Source organism: Limulus polyphemus, unplaced genomic scaffold, assembly GCF_000517525.1.
Source record: "Limulus polyphemus unplaced genomic scaffold, Limulus_polyphemus-2.1.2 Scaffold2844, whole genome shotgun sequence".
Classification (NCBI taxonomy): Eukaryota; Metazoa; Arthropoda; class Merostomata; order Xiphosura; family Limulidae; genus Limulus; species Limulus polyphemus.
The window spans coordinates 37324-52197 of NW_013668454.1; the positions used below are offsets into that span (position 1 = coordinate 37324).

The 14874-nt window shown below is 32.3% G+C and overlaps 1 protein-coding gene across 4 annotated transcripts in view; it reads left to right on the forward strand.

Annotated features, from left to right (window-relative positions):
• The window catches only part of LOC106468038 (RNA polymerase II elongation factor Ell-like), a 40881-nt gene that overhangs the window by 21168 nt on the left and 4839 nt on the right, over positions 1-14874 (forward strand). For 2 of the 4 annotated variants that reach the window (XM_022396340.1, XM_022396341.1), the window contains 9 exons: positions 3263-3378; positions 4385-4493; positions 5094-5128; positions 5401-5608; positions 7469-7539; positions 8444-8600; positions 10607-10694; positions 12293-12920; positions 13660-13717. In XM_022396340.1, coding sequence (XP_022252048.1) covers positions 3282-3378; positions 4385-4493; positions 5094-5128; positions 5401-5608; positions 7469-7539; positions 8444-8600; positions 10607-10694; positions 12293-12920; positions 13660-13717 — 1451 coding nt within the window. In that variant the 5' untranslated portion in view covers positions 3263-3281. Of the gene's footprint in view, positions 1-3262; positions 3379-4376; positions 4494-5093; positions 5129-5400; positions 5609-7468; positions 7540-8443; positions 8601-10606; positions 10695-12292; positions 12921-13659; positions 13718-14874 lie in introns of all 4 variants that reach the window. The other 2 variants (XM_013928436.2, XM_022396343.1) reach the window with 2 other exon arrangements.

Consider the following 14874-nt stretch of genomic DNA (forward strand, 5'->3'; position numbering starts at 1 on the left):
TTGACTTCTTTAGAAACTACAAAACTGTAAGAACCATACATCCAAGGATAGGAGAACATTTTGACTTCTTTAGAAACTACAAAACTGTAAGAACCATACATCCAAGGATAGGAGAACATTTTGACTTCTTTAGAAACTACAAAACTGTAAGAACCTACATCCAAGGATAGGAGAACATTTTGACTTCTTTAGAAACAACAAAACTGTAAGAACCTACATCCAAGGATAGGAGAACATTTTGACTTCTTTAGAAACTACAAAACTGTAAGAACTGTACATTCAAGGATAGGAGAACATATTGACTCTCTTTACAAACTTTGAAACCATTCAACCTCTGTCCTTATAAAATTTCTAATAATTCCTAAAGTAGAAATGAAATGAAACTACCCAACCTCCGCTCTTACAAAAGGAATAAAGTAATAAAAGATCTTAAATAGAACTACAATCCCTACCTTTATATTGCATATGTAGTTCATATTACTAACCTCCTCTCTTCATCTTTAAAATTTATTTAAGCATAATGGGAAAACCAAGACAAGCCCAGCTACTTGAATTTAGTTTTCTGTCCTGGGATACTGAATAATATTAATTTTAGCTACTTAAAGGTAGTTGACTACCTCTAGTGACAAAAAAGGTATTTTCCATATCAAAAATTAATTTTTTAAAATATTTTCATAGTTATTATGAAACAGTGTAAAATTTAAAATTTTATTTTATGGCTTTAAGGTGTTGAATGAGATTTACAATGGATTTGGCAACAAACTTCTTAATGCCTATTTTATATATATATTAATTTCAATCCTTAATTGTAATAGGAATTTTTTCTTATTTATTTCTTATAATAATTTCTATTTCTTCTGCAAAATGTCCTTTCTCCTTTGATGGGTCAGCAGTAAGTTGTTGGTCTTTCAACTGTAAAATCTGTGGTTTGATTCCCCTAGGTGAACAGAGCACATTTAGCGGATTGTGTAACTTAGTGCTAAACAAACAAACTCTGGTAGAATTTTAGCCCATTTTTCTGTGAAATAGTGTTTGTTATTTTAAGGTTTGTTTATTATAATCAAACTCGATGACTGAAGTGACACCTCCAAAGGAGATTCAAAATTAAGGAACTGTAGTCTTCCTAGCAGACGAACACTGGTAACTCAGTTTAATAGTTAGTACTTTGGAAAACAATCAGCGTAACAATTCTCGACAAAATTAAGAAACAAAGTACAAATATTTTTTATGTTTAGACTTGGCGTGTTGGAATGTTCTCTCCAGTATATGAACTTTTAAAAATCTGTTCCATCGTATCATGACATTTTTTGTACTTCATCACAGGCACGTCCCCTGGTGACTCAGCAGTACACTTGAGTACTTATAATGTTAAAATCAAGTCTGATTTCCCTGCTGCATCCACTGCGCAGATAGTCTACATTGTTTAGCTTTCTTCTTAACGACAAATGAACATTTACGTGTGCATGTGCCGATAATTAACTTTAAACTGTCAATCGTGTGTAAAAGAGCTGCTTTACATAATGATCAGTTCTTTGGGTAAACTAACATGTTAGTAATTTTAGAAATAATAAGTTAATTAAAAACATTTAAAAAATGAGGACAGTAATATGTTTGTTGCATTGAAATTATTTATTTTTACCAATAACTATTGCTGATATATTAAGATATTATAAAGCTTTGACTTAAAGTAAAACAAAAAGTAGCTCTGATAAGGAAAAACAACGTGTAAAGGAATAACATTTAAAAAAAAACAATTCTTGTAGAGTGGAATAATGTTCCTGGTGGGTAAGTGGTAAGCCTACTTACTACTTTAAAATGCCAAAATTAGGTTTTATTCTCTACAGTGGATACAGTGCAGATAACCCATTATGCTGCTTTACACTAAGAAAACAATAACAACTGTAGTAACGTTTGTTAAGTAAGTATCCACCAGATGCAGCTCTAGATAGAGCAGTAAAAACTAGCTTAATGTAGTGGTACGACACTAAGTGTCAGGTCTGAGTAGGTTTGAGAACTTTAATGGGCAGCAGCTGTGTAAGACCTCAGTGTGGAAGACAAAATGTCATTACCTTTTCGTTGAACAGACGGTCGCTGTCCCTTAGGGTTCTGAATCTCGCCAGTCTTGAACTTGATAAACATCACTTGCATCGAAAATGTTAGATATTTACATGCAACATGTGAAACATATTAAAGAAATTATACTAAACTGTAATTTATCTAATCACATTCTCTCTTTCACCAGCAGAATGTGTAACATATACTCAACTAACAGTTAACTGTTGAACATGTTCTCCTAATAATATACAGTTGTTTAAACAGAGTAATGGTAGATTGGATGTTAAAATATTTATTTGTTATAGGCTGAACACAGCCCAGTGGTTAATGTACAGACCTGAGGAGCCAAATTTCCTAAGTTAGGGTCCAGTTACTGCTAAAAAATTAAAAATTCATTCTCCATATTTTGGGGCCTTTGGTGAGTTATAAGATTAACAGTCATATCCCAGAGTTTGGTCTGACAAGAGTTGGCGGTCAGTGGTGTTGATTAGCTGTCTTCCCTATAGTCTTTCACTTCAAAATTAGGGACAACTAGTGAAGGTAGTCCTCTTGTAGTTTTTCATGAAAATTGACAAACAAAAACTTTTTTGTCCTTGTTATAATTTTGGTTGAATGCATTGTACAGCAAGAGAAAACCCAATAACATAAGATTAGTGTCACCCAACTGGGAAAATTTTCTCTTCTTGCCCTGAAAAGGATACTTTTAGAAACAAAAAGTGATACTTAAGCTGTATAAGATGCAAGCCTCCACACCATCTTTTAGATTGGATCTTAATCTATCAAGAAATCTCTTGTAAACAACCAGAATTCCTGTGTGTAATTCACAACTTAGGCATGCATATTGAAGGTAAGAGTCGAACAAAAAGACTACATTTAAGATAAAAATGTCAAGGCCTAGTTACTTTGTATATTTTATTATAATGATGTAGAACTACTATATAATAAATATCTCGTTTGACTCTCTCCTTATCCATGATTTACTCTTGTGAAAAATCAGTTTTACCTGAGAATATCATTGAGCAGGTAGGAAGGAGAAAATGTTGGTGGTGTGATCAGGATAACTTATTACACAGTTTTCTACTAAATGTGTTTTTCTTTACTCCTTTTTTTAAGTTTAAAAAGGTTTGGATGTAATGGACGTGTCATTTTCTACAACTTAAAGTATTTAATATGTAATTAAAATAGTAGTTCATCTCGTAAATTACAGGTAATCCATGTCCCAGTGAATGACAAGGATAGACTATCCTTCAGGTTTACTGTGTCAAACACCGAAACGGACAATCCTCAAGGAAGCTTTGAATGTATTCAACAGAAGGGGTCAAGGTAAAAAAGAAACCTAAACCTGTAATCATCAACTGAAATATCCAATTTTCCACAGTTTATAAGTCCAGTTGTTTACTTGTGTTGTTATGGCATTTATGTTTACGTTTTAAGTACGCTGTGTTTTCCAAGTTTAAAAAAAAAGTGCAGGGTCCAAAACTTTGTCAGCAGATAAAGCTGTAAGAAATAGTTAATTATGATAATTGAGAATGCAAGGTTGTATTGTATAGTCATGTTTGCACATTTTATTGAAACAGGAACTAAAAATAATTTTTCACACTAAAAGGACACTTGAACAAAATTGCATTATTGATTGTAGAACATTTTTATGCTTAAAAATAAAAACAAGAAAGACATAAAACACTGATGCCCTTCATTTGCCAATTCCAGTTATGTCTCCCTTTTTTTTAATTAACCAATGAACAACCTGCTGTCTATGTTTTATATATATATATTATTAGAAATCAGTTGGTAATTAGCTGATTAAATCATGTTTAGCTGTCCTTAGATAAGATAAGATATATATTATTAGAAATCAGTTGGTAATTAGCTGATTAAATCATGTTTAGCTGTCCTCAGATAAGATAAGACAAGATATATATTATTAGAAATCAGTTGGTAATTAGCTGATTAAATCATGTTTAGCTGTCCTTATTGTAAGACACCCTCTGATGTTTGTGTGGAATAGTTTCATGAATGTTCATGTACAATGATCTGTTTAAAGGTCATGTTGTGTTTGTTCGTCATAACTGTATGTATATAACCAGAAAATAATGTATTCTTAGTTTTATAATCATCACCACATGTATAAAAAGTCATCTTATTGTTAAAAAAATTCACTGTTTGGGAAATGAAATGTAATTACTGGTAGATAATATATCATGATATCTGGTCGTAATATCTTTTCATGCTTGTAGTTTAATTGAGATATCTTAGTATGTTTGTTTTAATAAATGGTGCTTGTACAGCACAGAGTATTAAGAATTTTGAAATGTTCTAAGGACTTTAGAATCTCTTGGGAGCATGTTATCGAAGATGCAGATTCATGCCACTGAAGATAGCTATGAAAAAACAAGATATAAAATGGAACACGCAGACCTACAAAGCAAGAGAAACTGGTAGGTATAGTACATAATATCTGCTAGAGGGAGATTAAGCTGTCTGTAACAGCTGAACTTACAAAAACTTGAATGTTTTTTTCTTAATGCAAGTGTGAAGAATTTGAAAGGTTTTTAATGTCATTGAAGTCCAGACTAAAAGTACTTCATATACTCTATAATTTTCACAAGTTATATCCACTTTATGGCAACAAACTTGAACAAAAACCTGGAGTAGATGATGTGTATAAACTGGTTGATAAAATTATAACATATAATACAAAAATCTCTTTCAATGGTATTCTGTTAGGAGCAGATTTTAATAATTCTTTGATTTACAACTTGTACATACATATAGATTGAGATGTATTTTAGTGATCCTCGATTGTTAATTTCTTTTTCCAGTAAATCTTATTCAGAATATAATTAGTTTTGTCCTGTTTGTTATGATTTTATAGTTTTTTCTCTGTTTTAAAAAAGTAAAATTGGTCAGGCTGTATGTATGTTGCATAAAATAACAAACTAACTTAAAATTCTTTCAGCTTACAACTAACTGTAAAAAAAAATAGTAAAAGTTATAAACCAATAAATCAGTTAATTATTTGGAACTTCTTTTTTCAGTACAAAAGTTATTAAGACTCCAGGGCCTAATGTAGGTAAGTAAAAGCTTTTTAAAAATATTGTCATTAAAATAATTAATTTAAGTATTTTCTAATTTGTATATGATGTATAATACTTCTGGAGAAATGTTTTTAGATCACTTTTCTAATTGCTTTAGAACACGTGTTACTGTTGGAAACATACTGAGAGTCTTTTGCCTTGAATTATGTAGCCAGTATTAGGTATATTTCTTAACTTATTATATTTTTTTTGCATAAACAAGGTTTTCTGTTAAGAGTGGAAGATCATTACATTTTTATATTTGTAGGTAGAAAAGTTGAGGTCAAAAAGCCTTTATCATCCATTCCTCCTCCTCCACTACGTAAAACTTCAAGTCTACAGCAGATTCTTCCAACGTTCATTTCAAAACCTGTTGCTAAGTCAGTTAATTGTAATTCCCAACTTGGGGGAACTAACCGTAGGCCCACACCGCCTCCAAAATCTGGCAATCCAGACATCTTACGTAAATCCTACAGGTTAGTAGAGATGTTTTCATCTCAAGAACCTCCTGAACTAATCCAGACATTTTGCATGAAACTTACAGGTTACTTTTAATGTTTTAGATATTATAGATGCAGCCTTTTAAACTCACTAGTCCAGACATCTTACATAAAACCTATATCAAATCTGCCAATTTAGATCCTAATGTAAAAACATGCAAGGTAGGTTTTAGATGTTGTTGAAATGCATCCAACAAAGATGGGAGTTTGATATAAGTATTTCTTTTTTCATTTCCTCTTGAATCATTGTTGGTATGGAAATGGTTTCTAAGCAACCGTTTATGAAAAGATTGTATTAAGATAAGCATTTAGTAGGAATTTGAATTTTGGTTATCATAGTTTTGTTGAAAACTGCATCAAAACATTTGGATGGTTATATCCAGTCCTTAACGTATGCATTTTAAAAACTATTACTGTCATCATACTCAGAAAAATTTGTGTTAAGATTTTGTAACAGTTAATAAAATTAAACATTCTAAGTTCATAGGAAATACAGTTTTAAAGATTGGCTTTTTTCTACTGGGAGTTCAAGTAGTCACAATTCTCCAACAGTTATATTGTAAAGTACAGGTGGTTGTGAACAGCTAATTGAATTTCAGTAAAATTTAACCCCTTGAGGTAAAGTTTGGTTAGGGTTGGCCAGACTTATCAGGAAATTTTTATTTGGAATAAATTTAATGTCATCATTAATGGGGTGCTTTCGTGAATTCTTTACCTGGGAGAGTCGTAGAATAAATAATGTTTCTGGAGACTAGAAAGTCCATTATAGGTTTAAGCAGTTTTAAGAAGCTGAATTAGACCAAGTCCCCATTGAACAAGTAAAATCAGCCAATGATGGGCAATTGCAGTCTACTAATGACTGAAGTTCGTTATGAAAATCTTACTAAAAATCATTGGGCAGTTAGTAATTACAGCCCCCCAAAAAATCAAGTTAATTATGAAATTAGTATGTGCGGTTTTAACACAGTTGAAAGTAGCAAGCAAAGGCCATTAAGTATTTAGTCAGTTCTTTCATATAGTTGTATGACATGGCATGTTTTCCTTCACATGGTATACTACATGGCATGTTTTCCTTCACATGGTTGTACTACATGGACATGTTTTCCTTCACATGGTTGTACTACATGGCATGTTTTCCTTCACATGGTTGTACTACATGGCATGTTTTCCTTCACATGGTTGTACTACATGGCATGTTTTCCTTCACATGGTTGTACTACATGGCATGTTTTCCTTCACATGGTTGTACTACATGGCATGTTTTCCTTCACATGGTTGTACTACATGGCATGCTTTCCTTTACATGGTTGTACTACATGGCATGCTTTCCTTTACATGGTTGTACAACATGGCATGCTTTCCTTCTACATGGTTGTACAACATGGCATGCTTTCCTTCACATGGTTGTACAACATGGCATGCTTTCCTTCACATGGTTGTACAACATGGCATGCTTTCCTTTACATGTTTGTACAACATGGCATGTTGTCCTTCATATAGTTGTATGACTTGGCATGTTGTCCTTCATACAGCTCAGTGGTGTCCAAACTGTGTGTTACAGCAAGATGTTAGGGGTGTTGCCAGAGTTTCACCAAATGAAGAATAATTAAGAAATAATAATAAAATTTAAAAAAATTGCATGTAACAGCAAGGGTGTCGTGCAAATCAAAGTAATGGGTTAGGGTGTCATCAATGAAGAAAGTTTGGAAACCACTGATGTAGTTTTATGACATGACATCTTTTCCTTCATATAGTTGTATGACATGGCATGTTTTCCTTCATATAGTTGTATGACATGGCATGTTTTTAATTGATATTTATCATGTTATTTTGTAGGGAGAGAATTATTCATGTACTTGCTGTCCGTCCATACAAGAAACCTGAACTTTTGGCTAAACTCATGAGAGGTAAATGAGGTTAACTTCTAAAATAACTGTCGTTATGTAATTATTTTAAATTACAGTATGCTGAATTAGATAAAATACTTCTGTAACAATAAACAGGTATTTAAGATTAAACTGATTGTATACAATGTGTGTTTCAAATCCACAACATGTTCATGATATAGATTATGAAATTAGTTGTATAACACATGTCTGTGAACTTAAACTTTATAAAAGTTGTTTGGGTTTCAATAATGGATTTTCCATAATTCAGCTATGCAGATTTTGAAAACAATATTCATTTTTTTTCTATCATGTAAGGATTTTTTACAAATCAGGAAGAAAAAACAACTTACTTAGATCAAATTTACCACAAATATAACAGAATATGTTTGATTCATTTACACAACCTCTTGTTGCCATAGCAATGATTAAATAATATTGAAAAGAAAGAAATAATGTCAAAATTCATGCACAAACAAATACTATTCAGAAATGACACATCATGCGGCCTGTTAACTGTTTATATACTAGTGGTGTGTTTCTCGTGGATTCTAGAATGATCGATAAGACTCTCATGTCACGATTGGCCTAAAATAGCCAGTGGTTGTCATCATTTTAAGCATAACAAAATGTGACCTGATTTCAATGAAAATGATTGACTTGTGTAAAAGTACCTATGACGTTTTTGTGAAAAATCTGTATATATTGGAGAAAAATGGATGCTATTTTCGGATTCAGCATACAGGAATTACTGTAGAACATGTTAAAATTTCAAGACAATAAAACCATTGCAGGCCTGTGTAATAGGAATGAAATTTTGAAGTACCATTTCAGTTAAGTCACTTTTTTTTACTGTTACATCAACATTTCAGCCTAAATTGTCATTCTAAAAAATAAATGTGGTAAAATGAATGGTTTTTTGCAGATGGAATAAAAGAAAAAGACAAGAAAAGTTTGAGTGTTATATTGAGCCAGGTTGCTGTGTTAAAAGATAACAGCTTTTCCCTACTCAGCCATGCTTGGAATGAAGTCCAAGATGATTGGCCTTTTTACACACCTCAAGAGAGAGAGTTAATGAAAAGGTGAAAGTTATTTTTTAACAATCTGTTTCCAACTGAGGTATAGAAAAGTGTGAAAAGATAGTGTCAGGTTGTAGAATGACTTAACTGCAGAACATGTAGATAACTAGTAAAATATAATGATGGAAACACAAGCAGTACACTCGCAGGAATTGCAAACAATGGGTAATAGGAACTAGATAGTGAATTTATTAATGGTACAAAACATTATCACATAGAAAAGCAAGTAAGTTGTCGAATGCAGTAGTATTTTGTATGCAAGTCCTTTGCTTTGCACTTAATATTACACTTTAGTTTCATGCTGCTATCTAGTTATTATTGTATGATTGTGGAATATTAATCCAAATGTTAATTATCACTCTGTACGATTCAGCCAGGGTCTCGGCATGGCCAGGTGGTTAGGGCGCTTGACTCACAATCTGAGGGTCACGGGTCGAATCCTCATCCCACCAACCATACTTACCCTTTCAGCTGTGGGGGCATGATAATGTGATGGTCAATATCACTGTTCATTGGTAAAAGAGTAGCTTAAGAGTTAGTGGTGGGTGGTGATGACTAGCTGCCTTCCCTCTAGTCTCACTGCTAAATTAGGGACAACTAGCACAGATAGGCCTTGTGTAGCTTTGTGAGAAATTCAAAAATAAACCAAACAAACAAACCAATTCAGCCAAGTTAGTTGGTTGCCTTTTGACCTCATTTTTTTACATAAGCTCACACAACCTCAAGAATATCCATATCTGGATATCATTCTACCACATTTACTGTATGCTTGAGATCCCAATGGTTTGTGTCCTTGAGAGAATGACATGATGGAGCAAAGTTTGCCTGCACTTGTCAGCAGTCAGAGTGCCATCAGTTTTGTATATATCACCAAATCTGTTGGCTGAGATGCAGTCCTAAATTTGTACTGATCTCCTCACCATGCTTCTCTGTAGGTGTTGTATATTGACTATAATACCATTCTCTTTTTCACCATCGAACAAACTTGCTACTAAACAATTCAAACTTGAATTAGTCTGTAAAGATCACATGTCTCCAGCCTTGCTCTTTCCACTGTTTCTGGTCTTATAACCAATTTCAACCTTGTGGTTTAGTTACCATTTCTCAGCAGTGTGATTTAAGCAGCTACATGGCCAGTGAGACATATTGCTGATCCAAAGATGACATTTGCATCTGTATTTACAGCAAGTCATTAAAAAGATCCACCCTAGACCATTGTCTCTTTTGTGAAGAACATACACTGAGATACTTAACACGGATTTGGAGAGCTTTAGTTTACTACTTCAATCATTTCTATTATTACACTGCCAGTATCACACACCCTCTTCAGAGTTTTATATAGAGTACCTACTGAAACATAGTTCAACTGTAATTTTGTTAAAGCGCTTTCAGCAGTCTGTTTACTGGAAACCCACACTGAATCAGTGAAGAATTATAATTTAATTCGTATCAGAGATACAAATATTATTACAAAAAATATTTAGTTAATTAATAACTAATTATTATTCGTTATTCAGTTCTAATTATCTTTAATCACTGAGTTAATTTACTCCTGTCTTGAGATTGACATATACCACTTGAAAATTATACATTTTAAAATTTTTACTTCCATATTCTTAAATTCGGTAGTAGTAGGTAATAAATCCAAAGAGAACATTTTGTAGTAACAATTTTAAACTTTTGTGTGAGTCATAAGATCAAACTTCTGAAATTAAAACCCACTAAGAATAAATGTGTAGCTCGATTGTTTAAAAACAAATTAAGAAGCATGAAAAAAAGGTTTTTCTTGCGTATGGAACAATTAGTAAGTTATTAACCCTGATATCGTTTTTCAAGTAAGCTAAAACTTATTTTGAATAAATACATTTCCTTAGAATGGCTTCATGATTTGTACTTATGTTATTATTATTATTATTAATAATACCAAGATATCTAAACAGTGCTGGAGTTTTATTGACATTTAAAATTGTTTTCAAAAATTTATTTATTTTAAGTTTTATTATTTTTAGGCAAAAACCACAAAATTTAACACCACCTGCTGAGAATAGACCTCATTCCCCATCGAGTCTTCTTTCCAGTAATTCACCAATTTCTCAGGTAATCGTTTTTTTTAAATATGTATACATTATTCAGGTAATACTATTACGTACAAGAGAAGAGCACTTATAAAGAGAATTCTATGGATGTTATAAAATTGTTTTCGTCAAACATCCATCACCATGGCAAACCTTTGAACAATGTCTTGATCCATCAAGCACACTATTTACCAAGTAGCCATCCATTTGATCGACTGTTTTGACACATTGGTCAGACATCTGGTAACTTTACAAAAATTTTGATTTTGTTTTAAAAGAACAATCATCCTTATGATAAACATTTCAAATTGTTATGTTCTTATAACAAACTTGGTAATACTATGTTTTAGTCATGCATTCGTTTTTCTGACAAACCTTTCAACTTTTCCCATATAGGCATCCTTTTCTGCACATGTCACAAGGTTTTACTGAGTTGCCTTAAAAATTTAATTAAAGTACTTTATTATCATTGTAAACGAATAAATTTGGCATCAAAATGTAGCTAGTAATCTGAATTATAATATTGTGTAAGTTTTAATTTCTTAATTTTATAAGGCAATATTAGGAAAAAAATCTTCAATTTCTCCTAGTATGAGAATTGTTACATTTACCCTCTAGGTATCTCCTCTTCCATAATTTACTTACCACCCCTCTGAGAAGTAGGAAATGTAAAGATCAGTAGGGCAAAGCACAATTTTTGTAGACTTCAATCTTAGTTGGTTACAGAGCTATAAGCTAGAAAATCAAAATTTATGGTACACTTGTGCTACCATACATTATTATTATTGCTGTGCCCCCTGGTGTATGAACAAAACATAACATTAAATGATTTGTCAGGAGAATGGTTGCATGATCAAAACACAATGTTAAAATGTTTTTCAGGAGAATGATTGCATGATCAAAACACAATGTTAAAATGTTTTTCAGGAGAATGATTGCATGATCAAAACACAGTGTTAAAATGTTTTTCAGGAGAATGATTGCAGGATCAAAACAATGTTAAAATGTTTTTCAGAAGAATGATTGCAGGATCAAAACAATGTTAATATTTTTCAGGAGAATGATTGCATGATCAAAACACAATGTTAAAATGTTTTTCAGAAGAATGATTGCAGGATCAAAACAATGTTAATATTTTTCAGGAGAATGATTACATGATCAAAACACAATGTTAAAATGTTTTTCAGGAGAATGATTTCAGGATCAAACACAATGTTAAAATGTTTTTCAGGAGAATGATTGCAGGATCAAAACACAATGTTAAAATGTTTTTTCAGGAGAATGGTTAAAAGGTTTGTTAAAAGAACAGCTGTATGACCACATTGTATAATGTTTAAATACTTTCCTTAAGAATAGTTACAATAAGATATTAAGGTGAGTTATTACCATCGTAAATGTGTGGGAGCTTACTGGTAAAATTCATTACTTGTGATGTGTCTGAAATCAGTATAGAATGGAACAGTTTTTTAAGGTATATTTTTAAAAATTTCAACTATAGAGGATTCTGTCAAAAAAATGTTAGTAGCATCTGCTCTAATGTGTACAGGCTTGGTATTAACAGTTACATTTTTAAATGAAAGTGGTGATTTTGAGACATCTTGTTGGGATCTTTCTCTGTAGAAGCGTGGTCCACTAGAATATGAGCCCTACCCAGGCAAGAAGCTAAGAATATCCCACTACCAAAAGCCTGAAGTGAATGGTGCCTCTCCATCTCTAGGTTTTATGGGTACTTGTAGTGAGACCATCTTTTCTAAGGCTAATTCTGTATTAAGTAGTTCCAAAAAGCAAGAACCCTCACCAAGTGGGTGTATTAGAACTGACCAGAATGACCTTTTAAAACCCAGTAGCTATGCTCTAAAGTTTTCTTGTGCTAGTACACCTCCTCAGACTTCAACAACAGGATCTGATTTGGTTAACGGATGGACTCCTGAAAAGTCCATTCAGTGGACTGTGGTAGGGGTTACATCTAGCCCCAGTGAATCAACAAGGGAAGTAGCAGATTCCTCCCAACGTTACATCAATAATCGTACCTCCCCTGACAGTCATCTTCAGATAAAAACAGCACCAAAGAAAGATACTTCAGATTCCAGGTTGCTCACAAAGGGTTATGTTAACCACCACCACCACAATAGTTCTGTACAAGATAGAACAACAGGGGTGGATCAATCCAAAGTCAGTTCAACAACTGTTGGTTCTGGTTCAAGTCCTTCATCCAGTCCTGATAGCCAAGATAGTTTGTGTTTTAAAGGTGAGCTCATTGAATGATTTTCTTTAAAAAAATACTTTTTTTTTCCCTTTGAATTTGGATATGTTGGAAATATTTAAACCTCATGAAGGTATCTCGTTTCTGACATTATATTACGTTAAAACACTTAGTGCAGCTGTGGTTATCACCAACATATTTTAAATTTTTTGGGTAAATTATTCTGAGACCTATTTAGGAAGTTATTTGTTGGAAATAATTAGCTTTTACTGTACATTATTATTACTAGCCATTGTCTAAGTTCAGAATTTTAGTGGATTTCATTGGTTACTTATCTAATCTAGCTTTTTTCAAAGAGTATTCGTGGCCGTTAAGAGCTTAGGCTAAAGTTGAGCCTTTCGTGACTAACTTGAAGTCTCTGTAAATGTCAAAAACAAAACTAGAAATAAACTTATTACAATGTAAACAATGAATATGTAGGAAGTTAAAATATTGTACTTATTAAGAAACATATAACACTAGTGCTGTCAACAAGTGGACATTTATTAAGTATTTTTCACTATCATGAACGTTTTACTTTTTCCATGTGTGATGTTCATCTGGTAGAAGTAACTTACAAATTAAAATATAATGTCAAATTTTACTTCACTTGGCTATACCTAGAATTAACTTATTTATTAAATCATTAAAGAGTTAGTTAGTTTTGATTAATGGATAAAATTCTTTATCTGAGAAATTGGAAGAGCAAATAATTAGTTATTAATTTTTGTTGATAATTAAATAGGTTCTCAAAGTTATACATCCTCACCTTCCACTACGTGTGAAGTCCCCGAATATTTAACGTAAGTACTGGTTTTATTCAACAGGTTTGTGAAGTCCCCAAATATTTAACGTAAGTACTGGTTTTGTATTTAACAGGTATGTGAAGTCCCCGAATATTTAACGTAAGTACTGGTTTTATTCAACAGGTTTGTCAAGTCCCCGAATATTTAACGTAAGTACTGGTTTTATTCAACAGGTTTGTGAATTCCCCAAATATTTAACGTAAGTACTGGTTTTAGTAGCAAAGGCTTAAATTCAAGAAAAAGCCTTGGGTTTTGTAATTGAGTTATTCAGATTTTGGAATACTGAAGTTGCTAAAAATTGAGTAAATTTCATTTCAATGGTTTACAATACCCAAAAATCTACACAAGAAAACTTTCATTACCAGACAGATTCACTTTACACAAATAATTGTTTTGAAAAATGTGACAAAGTGTAATAGTTTACAACAGCTTCCAGCACAAAGTTATTGTAAAGAATAGGTTTTAATGTAAGCATTTCCACATGCTTCAAAAAAGTACTAAGTTTTATATTTGAAAATTACTTGTGTTATTTTTATTCAATTTTTTCTTCACTGCTAAGAAAAACCTATTTAATTTCATTCAATTCTTTAATCAAAACTGGTAGGTTTTATGTTTAACTGAGACACACAAACCTATTAGGCTATTAAGACAATTTATGTACATCCCTAAGGTGAAGTTCTAGTACATGTTTGGAATTCTCTTTCTACCTTGCTGTAAGTCTAGCCAGTCTTGTTGTGCATTAAAAACGAAGTTTGGGGGTGTATTTGATAATGGTTGTTTAATATATGTAAAAACTTTGATAAACATATCATTTCCATAATCATAAATTTTGAAACGATTATTTTTATTTTAAATAATGTAATCAGATTTTTGTTTTTTGTCGTAACACTGTCAGAAAAAATGAACTAATTTGTCCTGTAGTGAATGTCTTATTGGACAATATAGGAATATGGAGTGTCTTATTGGACAGTATAGGAATATGCGAGTGTCTTATTGGACAGTATAGGAATATGCGAGTGTCTTATTGGACAGTATAGGAATATGCGAGTGTCTTATTGGACAGTATAGGAATATGCGAGTGTCTTATTGGACAGTATAGGAATATGCGAGTGTCTTATTGGACAGTATAGGAATATGCGAGTGTCTTATTGGAC